At 40.3% G+C, this 14311-nt stretch overlaps 1 protein-coding gene across 1 annotated transcript in view; it reads left to right on the forward strand.

The window, feature by feature from the left end:
- LOC131362326 (voltage-dependent calcium channel gamma-2 subunit-like) overlaps window positions 1-13738 on the forward strand; it is a 76449-nt gene extending 62711 nt beyond the window's left edge. Inside the window, exons 3-4 of the mRNA XM_058404261.1 lie at window positions 8789-8929; window positions 11233-13738. Of these exons, the coding sequence (XP_058260244.1) occupies window positions 8789-8929; window positions 11233-11768 (677 nt within the window). The 3' untranslated portion in view covers window positions 11769-13738. The remainder of the gene's footprint in view (window positions 1-8788; window positions 8930-11232) is intronic.
- Window positions 13739-14311: the final 573 nt, after the last annotated feature.

Genomic DNA, 14311 nt, shown 5'->3' on the forward strand with positions numbered 1-14311 from the left:
TACATTTTTACATTGTTACAGGGTTACATCGTTAGTGTTAGTGTTACATTGGTATAGTGTTACAGTGTTAGTCTTACAGTGTTAGTGTTACATTGGTATAGTGTTAGTGTTACATTGGTATAGTGTTACAGTGTTAGTGTTACAGTGTTAGTGTTACATTGGTATAGTGTTAGTGTTACATTGGTATAGTGTTACAGTGTTAGTGTTACAGTGTTAGTGTTACATTGGTATAGTGTTAGTGTTACATTGGTATAGTGTTAGTGTTACATTGGTATAGTGATACAGTGTTAGTGTTACATTGGTATAGTGATACAGTGTTAGTGTTACATTGGTATAGTGATACAGTGTTAGTGTTACATTGGTATAGTGTTAGTGTTACATTGGTATAGTGTTAGTGTTACATTGGTATAGTGTTACAGTGTTAGTGTTACATTGGTATAGTGTTAGTGTTACATTGGTATAGTGTTACAGTGTTAGTGTTACATTGGTATAGTGTTAGTGTTACATTGGTATAGTGTTAGTGTTACATTGGTATAGTGATACAGTGTTAGTGTTACAGTGTTAGTGTTACATTGGTATAGTGTTAGTGTTACATTGGTATAGTGATACAGTGTTAGTGTTACAGTTAGTGTTACATTGGTATAGTGATACAGTGTTAGTGTTACAGTGTTAGTGTTACATTGGTATAGTGTTAGTGTTACATTGGTATAGTGATACAGTGTTAGTGTTACAGTGTTAGTGTTACATTGGTATAGTGTTAGTGTTACATTGGTATAGTGATACAGTGTTAGTGTTACAGTGTTAGTGTTACATTGGTATAGTGTTAGTGTTACATTGGTATAGTGATACAGTGTTAGTGTTACAGTGTTAGTGTTACATTGGTATAGTGTTAGTGTTACATTGGTATAGTGATACAGTGTTAGTGTTACATTGGTATAGTGATACAGTGTTAGTGTTACAGTGTTAGTGTTACATTGGTATAGTGTTAGTGTTACATTGGTATAGTGTTAGTGTTACATTGGTATAGTGATACAGTGTTAGTGTTACATTGGTATAGTGATACAGTGTTAGTGTTACATTGGTATAGTGTTAGTGTTACATTGGTATAGTGATACAGTGTTAGTGTTACATTGGTATAGTGTTACAGTGTTAGTGTTACATTGGTATAGTGTTACAGTGTTAGTGTTACATTGGTATAGTGTTAGTGTTACATTGGTATAGTGTTAGTGTTACATTGGTATAGTGTTACATTGGTATAGTGTTAGTGTTACATTGGTATAGTGATACAGTGTTAGTGTTACATTGGTATAGTGTTACAGTGTTAGTGTTACATTGGTATAGTGTTAGTGTTACATTGGTATAGTGATACAGTGTTAGTGTTACATTGGTATAGTGTTAGTGTTACATTGGTATAGTGTTACAGTGTTAGTGTTACATTGGTATAGTGTTAGTGTTACATTGGTATAGTGATACAGTGTTAGTGTTACATTGGTATAGTGTTACAGTGTTAGTGTTACATTGGTATAGTGATACAGTGTTAGTGTTACATTGGTATAGTGATACAGTGTTAGTGTTACATTGGTATAGTGTTACAGTGTTAGTGTTACATTGGTATAGTGTTACAGTGTTAGTGTTACATTGGTATAGTGTTAGTGTTACATTGGTATAGTGTTAGTGTTACATTGGTATAGTGTTAGTGTTACATTGGTATAGTGATACAGTGTTAGTGTTACATTGGTATAGTGTTAGTGTTACATTGGTATAGTGTTAGTGTTACATTGGTATAGTGTTACAGTGTTAGTGTTACATTGGTATAGTGTTAGTGTTACATTGGTATAGTGATACAGTGTTAGTGTTACAGTGTTAGTGTTACATTGGTATAGTGTTACATTGGTATAGTGTTAGTGTTAGTGTTACATTGGTATAGTGTTAGTGTTACATTGGTATAGTGTTACAGTGTTAGTGTTACAGTGTTAGTGTTACATTGGTATAGTGTTAGTGTTACATTGGTATAGTGTTACAGTGTTAGTGTTACATTGGTATAGTGTTAGTGTTACATTGGTATAGTGATACAGTGTTAGTGTTACAGTGTTAGTGTTACATTGGTATAGTGTTACATTGGTATAGTGTTAGTGTTAGTGTTACATTGGTATAGTGTTACAGTGTTAGTGTTACAGTGTTAGTGTTACATTGGTATAGTGTTAGTGTTACATTGGTATAGTGTTACAGTGTTAGTGTTACATTGGTATAGTGTTAGTGTTACATTGGTATAGTGTTACAGTGTTAGTGTTACATTGGTATAGTGTTAGTGTTACATTGGTATAGTGATACAGTGTTAGTGTTAGTGTTACATTGGTATAGTGTTAGTGTTACATTGGTATAGTGTTAGTGTTACATTGGTATAGTGTTAGTGTTAGTGTTACATTGGTATAGTGTTAGTGTTACATTGGTATAGTGTTACAGTGTTAGTGTTACAGTGTTAGTGTTACATTGGTATAGTGTTAGTGTTACATTGGTATAGTGTTACAGTGTTAGTGTTACATTGGTATAGTGTTAGTGTTACATTGGTATAGTGTTACAGTGTTAGTGTTACAGTGTTAGTGTTACATTGGTATAGTGTTACATTGGTATAGTGATACAGTGTTAGTGTTACATTGGTATAGTGATACAGTGTTAGTGTTACATTGGTATAGTGTTAGTGTTACATTGGTATAGTGATACAGTGTTAGTGTTACATTGGTATAGTGATACAGTGTTAGTGTTACATTGGTATAGTGTTAGTGTTACATTGGTATAGTGATACAGTGTTAGTGTTACAGTGTTAGTGTTACATTGGTATAGTGTTACATTGGTATAGTGTTAGTGTTACATTGGTATAGTGTTACAGTGTTAGTGTTACAGTGTTAGTGTTACATTGGTATAGTGTTAGTGTTACATTGGTATAGTGTTACAGTGTTAGTGTTACATTGATATAGTGTTAGTGTTACATTGGTATAGTGTTAGTGTTACATTGGTATAGTGTTAGTGTTACATTGGTATAGTGTTACATTGGTATAGTGTTAGTGTTACATTGGTATAGTGTTACAGTGTTAGTGTTACAGTGTTAGTGTTACATTGGTATAGTGTTACAGTGTTAGTGTTACATTGGTATAGTGTTAGTGTTACATTGGTATAGTGTTAGTGTTACATTGGTATAGTGTTACAGTGTTAGTGTTACAGTGTTAGTGTTACATTGGTATAGTGTTAGTGTTACATTGGTATAGTGTTAGTGTTACATTGGTATAGTGTTAGTGTTACATTGGTATAGTGATACAGTGTTAGTGTTACAGTGTTAGTGTTACATTGGTATAGTGTTAGTGTTACATTGGTATAGTGTTAGTGTTACATTGGTATAGTGTTACAGTGTTAGTGTTACATTGGTATAGTGTTAGTGTTACATTGGTATAGTGTTACAGTGTTAGTGTTACATTGGTATAGTGTTAGTGTTACATTGGTATAGTGATACAGTGTTAGTGTTACAGTGTTAGTGTTACATTGGTATAGTGTTAGTGTTACATTGGTATAGTGTTACAGTGTTAGTGTTACAGTGTTAGTGTTACATTGGTATAGTGTTAGTGTTACATTGGTATAGTGATACAGTGTTAGTGTTACAGTGTTAGTGTTACATTGGTATAGTGTTAGTGTTACATTGGTATAGTGTTACAGTGTTAGTGTTACAGTGTTAGTGTTACATTGGTATAGTGTTAGTGTTACATTGGTATAGTGTTACAGTGTTAGTGTTAGTGTTAGTGTTACATTGGTATAGTGTTAGTGTTACATTGGTATAGTGTTAGTGTTACATTGGTATAATGATACAGTGTTAGTGTTACATTGGTATAGTGTTAGTGTTACATTGGTATAGTGTTAGTGTTACATTGGTATAGTGTTAGTGTTACATCGGTATAGTGATACAGTGTTAGTGTTACATTGCTATAGAGTTACAGTGATAGTGTTACATTGGTATAGTGTTACAGTGTTACATTGGCACAGTGTTAGTGTTACAGTGTTAGCGTTACATTGCTATAGTGTTACAGTGTTAGTGTTACATTTGTATAATGTTACAGTGTTAGTGTTACAGTGTTATCATTACATTGCTATAGTGTTACAGTGTTAGTGTTACATTGGTACAGTGTTAGCGTTACATTGCTATAGTGTTACAGTGTTAATGTTACATTGCTATAGTGTTAGTGTTAGTGTTACATTGGTACAGTGTTAGCGTTACATTGCTATAGTGTTACAGTGTTAGTGTTACATTGGTACAGTGTTAGTGTTACATTGGTACAGTGTTACAGTGTTAGTGTTACATTGCTATAGTGTTACAGTGTTAGTGTTACATTGGTACAGTGTTAGCGTTACATTGCTATAGTGTTACAGTGTTAATGTTACATTGCTATAGTGTTACAGTGTTAGTGTTACATTGGTACAGTGTTAGCGTTACATTGCTATAGTGTTACAGTGTTAGTGTTACATTGGTACAGTGTTAGTGTTACATTGGTACAGTGTTACAGTGTTAGTGTTACATTACTATAGTGTTACAGTGTTAGTGTTACATTGGTACAGTGTTACAGTGTTAGTTAGGGAAGTGGTACCTTAGTGGTTAAGGTGTTGGACTGCTGATTGGAAGGTTGTGAGTTTAAAAACCAGGTCCATCAAGCTGCCACTGCTGGGCCCCTGAGCAAGGATCAAGGACACTCAGTTGCTCAGTTGTATAAAAGTGAGATAAAATGTAAGTCGCTCTGGATAAGGGGCGTCTTCCAAATGCAAGAAATGTAGTGATACAATGTTAGAGTCTTATGGTGTTAATGTTACATTGTTAGTGTTACACTGGTACAGTGTTACATTGTTTCAGTGTTATGCTGTTAGTGTTACAGTGGCACAGTGTTACAGTGTTAGTGTTATATTGTTACAGTGTTATAATGTTAGTGTTACAGCGTTATAATGTTAGTGTTACATTGTTACTGTGTTACAGTGTTAGCACTACTATTAGAGTGTTAATGTTGAAGTAAATGCTGAGCAAACCTTGACACATAACACAGTATTTACTCTGAATGATTAGATCAGTGTGGTTGTGTAAGCTAACCTGACAGGAATTCTCAGTCATTTTAATAGGAATATCAAATCTTTATGATCAGTGCTAGCATTAGCTAACTTACATCATATCTCTAATATTTGGTTGTCATATAAGAATAACGGGCACCATGCAGACTTAGCACATTGTGTGTGTGTGTGTGTGAGCTTGGATTAATAATTGTTTGCCCAGTTTAATTGATGATCCTGCAAGCCAGAGCATCGGATTAGCACGGCTCTGTCCTGCGCGTCAGCACATTGCGAGCGGTGGGAGGCTGATTAAGAGCGCATGCTAATTTCCTTTCAGCGTGCGGTTGCGGAGGAGAAACCAGAGCAGAGCTCAAAGAGGATGCTCCATCGATAAAACGTGTGTGTGTGTATGTGTGTGTGTGTGTGTGTGTGTGTGTGGTATGAGAGGAATAAAACATTGGAGGGCATGCTGGGTAAGGAAACTAACCAACCTCAGTGTGATAAATGTTCCTCTGCTTCATCACATGAACGAATCACTGCCAAGTGATGTCAACACCGTGCGCCTTTCCTATCTGTAGCGATACCTACAGTCCACTATTTAAGAGCTAGCGAGCAAGCTAAACACAAACTACACAAATGACATGCAAACAAGGTTGAGTGAAGGATGAACTGATAAGGAACTGAAATTAGAAAATGAATAAAGTTTAATAGATTAGTGTTAGCATTAGCATTAGACTCAGCTAGCAACGTATTCAAATCACTGCAGGCGTTTACGATGTGCTAAAACATTTTGGCCTAATTTTCTGGATGGAACACAGAACTATTTAATAGCGCTCTTGTGTAAGTGAGTGATGCGTGTCACAGGGATCTGCTGTATCCTTAAAAAAAAAAGCGTAAATGTGGTAAAATGCGTCTCTGCCGCTTCACTGGTTTTCCCCTCAGGGTTTAGCGCTAGCGCGACTGACCTTGACCCAAATCAAATCTGTGACCTTCCTGCTAATCACGCACCTCAAATCCTCCATAAAGATCATCCCTCTTTCTTTCTCTCCTTCTCTCTAATCTGTCAATGGGGAAAAGGGACGTCAAATCCCCTCCATATTCCTCAGTTATTATTAAAGGACAAGGGAAAGAGGTCTCGTTAGCATCAGTGTTAGAGTTAGCCTCGGCTTAGAGCCTCAGGATCTGCAAAAAGAAGAAAGTGTTCTTCTTCCACTCTGGCGGAACATGTCGAGACGCTCCTCTTTCCATTCCGTTTCTTTCTCCTTCTTTCACCGCATGTCTCGTTCTCCTTGCGTTTTTATCCTGCCACACAAACAGCACCCCTGAGTCTCATTTATCACTCCGAATGTCTAAACTCTGCCTCAGTCTTCAGACTGTTTGTGGAAGAACAGTGCCAAGCACAGGGGGGGGGGTACAGACAGACAGACAGACAGAAAGAGAGGGAGTGTGAGAAAGGAAGAGAGAGAAAGAGAGAGCAAGAGAGTGAGAGGGGGGAAAGAGAGAGAGAAAAGGTGTGAGAGAGGTAGAGAGAGAGGAAAAGAGAGGGGGGGAGAGGGAGAGAGAAGGTAAGAGAGAGAGGGGGGGGAGCTCAGGTCTCAGGTGTGTGAATTTCATTAGTTGAGCAGCTCACTCAGGTATACAGGAGGCGAGACGGAGTGTGTGTGTGTGTGTGTGTCAGCATCCAGAGACACTGTTCTGAGATTTTAGAGTGAAAGGACATTTTGCTGTGAGTGACGTCTCTATGGCGAAGGAAGACAGCCATGATCAGAGTGCTACTGTCTTATCCTCCTGTCACACATTTTTATTAGCATTAAAGGGTAATGAGGGCGACACCATGGTGCAGCGAGACCCAGAAAGAGATCTGATACCGCATCCGTATCATCCGTATCCGTATCCAGTATCCAGTGATCCCGCCTCTCAGGAGAGCTCCAAAAGTTTTGGCACCTTTCACTCGTCCCACCAGAACTCTGTGCGTGTGTGTGTGTGTAAAAGGATACAGGAAGCAGGAAGGAAATGATAGATTCACACACTCCATGATTGGGGAGGAAACTAGAGAACCCTGATGAACCCTGTGGAGAACATGTGAATCTCCACACAGACAGTAACCCAGGTCAACATCGAACCCGGAACCTCCTACGCAATTCTTAACATTTCCTGAATTCATTTAAAGTTGTTAAATCAAAGTCCTGTGGCTTCGTTGTTTAAGCATCTTGTCTGAGATGGTTGTTAGGAACCCAGCGAGCTCATCAAACACAGCAGGAAGGCAGTTAAATGGTCAAATCCGCCTCATGACTCTGATTTTAAATAAGAACTCCTCAGTGCAGAAGCAGAAATCTGAGCTGCTCCTTAATGAGAGGAATTTCAGCCAAACAAAGAGCTTTAGACAATGTGCACTGTTCGTACTGTAACTCCTAATCCCTAACTTCTAATGGGTTAGGGGTTAGGAGTAAGGGGTTTGTGGGGTTAGGAGCAAGGGGTTAGGAGTTGGCAGAAGGAGATTTAGGATCTAGGGGTTAGGCATTATGGATTAGGAGTTAGGGGTTTGGGGTTAGGAGTTAGGCAGGAGGGGTGAGGAGTTATGTGTTATGAGTTGGGGTTAGGGATAAGGGATTAGGTGTTAGCCATAAGGTGTTAGGAGTTAGGGGTTGGGTGTAAGAAAGAGCTAGGGGTTAGATCTAAGGGGTTAGGCAGTAGCGGTTAGGGATTAGAGGTTACGGGGTATGGATTATAGGTTATGGGTTAGGGATTATAGGTTAAAGGATAGGGATTATGGGTTAGGGATTAGAAGTTAAGGGTTAGAGGTTATGGGTTAGGGATTAGATGTTAGGGGTTAGAGGTTATGGGTTAAGGATTATAGGTTCGGGTTAGGAGTTAGAGGCTAGGGATGAGAGGTTGGGGTTAAGGCATTAGAGGTAAGGGGTAAGGGATTAGGTAAGGCTAGGAGTTATGGATTAAGGGTTAGGTTATGGGTTAGAGATTAGAGATTAGGGATTAGAGGTTGGGGGTTAGGGTAAGTGTGTAGGTGTAGGGTACTCAGGGGATTTGAATCAGGTCAAGCCACTTGGTCAACGATGCAAATTCCTGAACAGACAGAAGGTGTCAGTGATGTGGGACACTCAGTAAGACTCCCACCATACAGGACGCTTCACTGGGTCCCTGAGCTGGAAAAGTAAAAGCAGACAAGTTTGAGACTGAGAGAGAGAGAGAGAGAGAGAGAGAGAGAGAGAGAAAACGCTGGAGAATTAAAATGTCGTTCATCATTTTGAGTGAAAGCTCATTTGGTTTTCTCTGTAAGGAGTCTGAGAAGTGTAGGAGAAGCAGCAGGAAGCGATCAGGACATGGTATTTCCACCCGACGTTTCCGCTAGCATGTAGAAACCTGCTGGAGGTCCCGGGATACAGCAGTGGATCGGATATTCGCAGGTCTGGTTACGGAGCTGTCACAGTAGAGTCTAATCTAAGCGTGGTGATGTGTTCTGAACACTTCTGCTGGTTGTTAGAGATAACACAGAGTCAGGATGCTCCACACGTCTAGATGTTTATTATATCGCCTTGTGCTGTGAAGAGAACAGAGCAGATGATGATGAAATCATAAAACACCATATTCTCTCATATGTCTCTCTCTCTCTCTCTCGGATCTCCTGCCATCCCGTGACGAGATGTTTGGGCGTTATCAGCATGATTGATCATCTTTCTCTCGTCTCGCTCTGTAGGTGCCGTGAGAGCATCCAGCATCTTCCCCATCCTCAGCGTGATCCTGCTCTTCATGGGAGGCCTGTGTATAGCTGCCAGCGAGTTCTACAAGTCCCGCCACAACATCATCCTCAGCGCCGGGATCCTCTTCGTCTCGGCAGGTAACGAGACACAGTGTGAAATTTAATAACTCTGAAAAAAAATACGGAGATTACGAAATTACAGCTGCAGCGTCGGTGGTTACGGGGGCAAGAGTCAGAAATTAGATTGATATTGTTGATTATATTACAGTCATTTAGGAGGGTGCCAATAATTCTGGAGCTCAGCCCACATTAGGAGAATACTAAGAAACAATCGGTCAGAAAGATAAAAGTAAAAGATATTTAGGATTTAGGAGTTAGGGGTTGGGATTTAGGGGTTAGGAGATAGAAAGTAGGAGCTAGAGTTTAGGGGTTAGGAGATAGAAAGTAGGAGCTAGAGTTTAGGGGTTAGGAGATAGAAAGTAGGAGCTAGAGTTTAGGGGTTAGGAGATAGAAAGTAGGAGCTAGAGTTTAGGGGTTAGGAGATAGAAAGTAGGAGCTAGAGTTTAGGGGTTAGGAGATAGAAAGTAGGAGCTAGAGTTTAGGGGTTAGGAGATAGAAAGTAGGAGCTAGAGTTTAGGGGTTAGGAGATAGAAAGTAGGAGCTAGAGTTTAGGGGTTAGGTGTTAGAAATTAGGGATGAGGGGTTAGGGGTTAGGGTTAGGTATCAGAGATCATGGGTTAGGGTTAGAGGTTAGGGGTTAGAGATAAGAGGTTATGGGTTAGAGATTAGAGATTATGGGTTAGGGATTAGAGGTTAGGGATTAAAGGGTTAGGAGTTAGGGTTAGGAATTAGAGGTTAGGGTAAGGAGTTATGAGTTAGGCAGTGGGGATTAGAGGTTATGGGTTAGGGAATAGGGGTTAGATTTTGGGCTTTTCAAGGATAAGGGTTAGGAGTTCCAGGTTAGGGGTTGGGGATTAGATGTTAGGGTTTAGGGATTAGAGGTTAGGGGTTAGGAGTTATGAGTTAGGCAGTAGGGATTAGGGATTAGAGGTTAGGGATTAGAGGTTAGGGGTTAGAGATTAGAGGTTAGGGTTAGGGAATAGAGGTTAGGGATTAGAGGTTAGGGGTTAGAGGTTAGGGATTAGGCATTAGAGGTTATAGGTTAGAGATTAGAGGGAAATTAGAGGTTAGGGGTTAGGAGCTAGGCAGAAGGGATTAGGGATTAAAGGTTGGGGTTAGAGATTAGAGGTTAAAGGATAGTGATGAGAGATTAGGGGTTAGGGATTAGAGGTTATGGGTTAGGGATGAGAGGTTATGGATTAGAGGTTAGGGTGCAGGTGTAGGGTACAGTTGGAGGATTTATTTTAAAAATAAAACTCTACATGTTGTGCTGTGTGAGGGAAGTAATCAACCCTGGGGCAGGATTATTTCCTGAAGTTGTTTAACATCACAGCAGTTTAATCTAACCCTAACCCTAACCCTAACCCTAACCGTAATCCTGACCAGCACGAACGATTTTTACTTTAGTTGTACGAGACATTTTCTGGAAAAAAAAAATATGATGGGCGGGTCATTTAAAACTCCACAAACAGTTGCTATGGAAACAAAAACCTATGAGAACCGGCATGTTCATATAAACTTATAGAAAACGCAGCCGAGCTAATCGGGTTACAGATTACAGAATACGCTAGAGCACGGGGGACGTGTTATTGTAACTTTTACGCTACGTCCACAACCAAAATCAAAAACAAAAAAAACCCACGCTGTTAATAATCACAGAAAGAAATAAAAAGATATTACTGATACTGTAAACACGGAGAAGCAGGAAAAATTCAGCTCACTCTCGTTTCCTGCCTCGGATCCTGTTGCTAGGCTAAAAAGAGGCCGTTTGGGATTCACACTCTAAAAATACGATGTCCCTGACACACTTTCCCCATGATCTATCAGTTGGCTTTGACTCCAGCGCAGACAGGTGTGTGACAGAACGCAGCATTGTGCAGGTCACCATTACCTCAGATCACCTCCAGTAACACAAAAGGCTAGTTTTATGCAAATGCTAGGCTAACACATTCACTACAGACCAAAACTAGCATCTAATGCGATTAGCCTAAAACTCGCTGTCCTATCTCCTTTCTAGATTCAAAACTATTTTAAAATAAAGGATTTTAGAGCTGCGTTTCGAACCAAGTTCTTAGCGGCTATCCCTAGCATGGAATTAGCATATTAGCATACTAGCGGAACTAACCAGCTCTTGCTAGCTATTTTAATTAGCTTTATCTTTATCGAGGCTGCGGAAAAGATGTTAGAAAGGGATGAAATGAAGAAATAAAGTGGTGTTATGTGAGGCCCATGCTAGCTTAAGAACTGTTGTTGTTAGCAAGTATCAGGGAAATTAGGGAAACATGCTAAGTGCTGTGTGTGTGATGCTGTGTCTCCATCAGGTCTCAGCAATATCATCGGCATGATCGTCTACATATCGGCGAACGCTGGCGACCCCACCAAGAGCGACTCAAAGAAGAACAGCTACTCGTATGGCTGGAGCTTCTACTTCGGCGCCCTGTCCTTCATCATGGCCGAGATGGTGGGAGTTCTGGCCGTGCACATGTTCATCGACCGGCACCGCGAGCTGAGGTCGGGCGTGAGAGCCGCCGATTACCTGCACGGTTCGGCCATTACCCGAATCCCCAGCTACCGTTACCGTTACCGGCGCCGCTCACGCTCCAATTCCCAGTCGCGCTCCTCGTCACGCTCCACAGAGCGTTCGCAGTCACGTGAAGCCTCTCCAGTTGGACTGAAAGGCTTCGGCACTCTGCCCTCCACTGAGATCTCCATGTACGCGCTAAAGGGAGGCCACGGAACCCCAACAGCCACCTACAACTCAGACAGGGACTTCCTCCAGGTCCACAACTGCATCCAGAAGGACCTGAAGGACTCGGCTCACGGAAACTCCGCCAACCGACGCACCACGCCGGTATGAGGAATGCCGTCGCCGTGGAAACAAACACCACCATGACGATGGGCAGAAACAAAGATCAGAGCTGTAACGTTTGACCATAGGGAGACGCAGGTTCTGTTCTTTTCCACAGTCTGCATGAGTTTGTTTTTCTTTTTGTTTTTTTCCCGCCATTTTTATCTTAGATGAAAACCAGCTCGTGTGTGTGTGTGTGTGTGTGTGTGTGTGTGTAGACACGTTTTTTGGCCCTGATATTTTTACTACCATTCAGAACACGCCCTCGCCGACGATCTCTGAGAACAGTGACCACACCATGACTTTGGCGTTGAAACAATCTCCATGGCGATTTATTTATTTTTTGATATACTCATACTCATACTAGCTCGCTAATCTGCTAACAAAACGATTAGCTAGCTTAGCTGGAGCGACCCAGCTACTATCTTAGCTAAAGAAGTTTTGATATTTCAGAAGCTGAATTTCGGAACATTTCTTTCTTACACTCGGACACCATTTTGCTTCGTTCGTCCGCCATTTTTTGACATTTCCTGATAATCCCTCTTTACTTCTAGCGAATAAAATATGGTTATAAGTTAGCGCTTAAGATGAAGCCAGAATTCGGGGGGAAAAAAATAAAACTAAAAGTCGGTAAGGGCGTGTTAAAGTCTGGTGTCGAAACAAGGCCCGGGATTATAGATAGATAAACTTTCATTTTTTTTCCTTCCACGTCTGGTTTGATCATTTTTGATTTATTTATTTATTTATTTTCATTTTATTTTTTACATTAAAAAAAACTGTGAAACACAGCAGTAGGGATTTCAGTAAAGGAAAAGCCCAGACTGCAAACAAAGCGATACATTATAAACACGTATAATGTATTAATTTTCTAACTTGAATTCATTTAAAGACTTTTCTGAAGTGCAAAAAAAAAAAAAAAAAAAAAAGTAACACCAAAAAAGAAAAAAGACTGAGAAAGCGGTGAGCGCGTGAACAGGAAGTTAAAGCGGTAAAAAAAACATTTTAAAAAATTTAAAAAATGTAAAAAACGCCAAGATTTTCCACCACGACGCTGCTGGAACACTTTTGAAAAATTTATTCTTTTAAAAACCCAGAACCTTCTCGTCTCTTTCGCCCCGTCCCTGTCTCCACTTCCTTCCTTCCTTTACTTTTCTTTTTTCTTTTTCTTTTTTTTTTCTTCTAATCCCTCCTCCCGCCTTCAGCCAGACGCTGAAGGAGAAAGGTCAGAGGTCAACCCGACGGACACTCCAGGATCCACTGCCAAGCCGGAGGACAGGGGGAGAAAAAAAAAGAAAAGAAAAAAAAAGAGAGGAGGAGGAGGAGGAGGAGGAGAGGGCGATGCGGAAGAAAAAAAAAAGACGAGGATGACGAACACTCGTGGAAGAAGGAGAAGAAAAAATAAAGCAAGCGACGAAATGATGGACATGAAACTCCTGAATAAATACCGAAGAAGAAAAATGACAAATGCATGCTCTATAAATTTACAGGAAATCTGCTCTTGAGACGTTTTAAAGGATAACAATAATTCTAACGGGGGAAAAAGCAATGCTAAAAAAAACCTTAGCGTGTATTTCTTTTCGTTCTTTTTCTCCTTTTTTTTAATCTTTATCTTTTAGCTCTGGTAACGAATCAACCTGCAACGACTTTTAACGGCTTTTTTCATTTAATTTAATTGATTTATTTATCGATTTGTTTATTTTTCTGTTGTTGTTGTTGTTGTTGTTGACTCTTTTCTCTGTAACTGTAGATATTTGGGTTTCGGAGGTTCCACACAGCCGTAGCTGCGCTGTTGTTGTTTATTTCTTTTCTCCTCTTCTCTCTCTCTCTCTCTCTCTCTCTTTTTCGGGATAATTTCAGTGTGTTGTTTTAAACGAACTCTAAAAAGGTGCCAAAAAGCAGAAACACTGGAATGATCCTCAGCTTTTGGATGCATCGAGTTCTGATGAATAAAAAAAGTCCAACCCCAGAGGGAACAACCACGCCGCGTCCGTCTGTCTGTCCGTCTGTCTGTCTGTCTGTCTGTTTGTCTGTCTGTCCGTCCGCTCTTCACACGCGACCTTTCACCTTTTCTCGGATTCAGGCGGAATGGCTGGTGCGGGTTTTTCTGAACCGGTCTGTGTCACGATACTCATCCGCTCGCATCCATCCATCCATCTCTCATCTTTCCTTCATCTGCAGGTGTGTTTTATACTTTAAGACTCAACAACTCCATCCATCTCTCTCTCTCTCTCTCTCTCTCTCTCTCAACCTATCTCTCTTTCCTTCATCTGCATGTCCAATTTTCTTTATTGTGTCATTTTAAACACTCAACTCCATCCCTCTCTCTCTCTCTCTCTCTCTCTCTCATTCTTTCTCACTCCCTCTCTTTTCTTATTTGCCCCCTCCCTCTCTATCTCTCTCTCTTTCCTTCTCTCTCACTCTCTCTCTTACTTTCATCCCCACTGTCTGTCTGTCTCTCTCTCTCTTTCTCTTTTCCCTTCACTCTCTCCCTCTCTCTCCTACTTTCATCACCTCTCTCTGTCCTTCTCTCTCTCCCTCTTTCTCTCTCTCTG

Source organism: Hemibagrus wyckioides, linkage group LG02, assembly GCF_019097595.1.
Source record: "Hemibagrus wyckioides isolate EC202008001 linkage group LG02, SWU_Hwy_1.0, whole genome shotgun sequence".
In the NCBI taxonomy this organism is placed as follows: Eukaryota; Metazoa; Chordata; class Actinopteri; order Siluriformes; family Bagridae; genus Hemibagrus; species Hemibagrus wyckioides.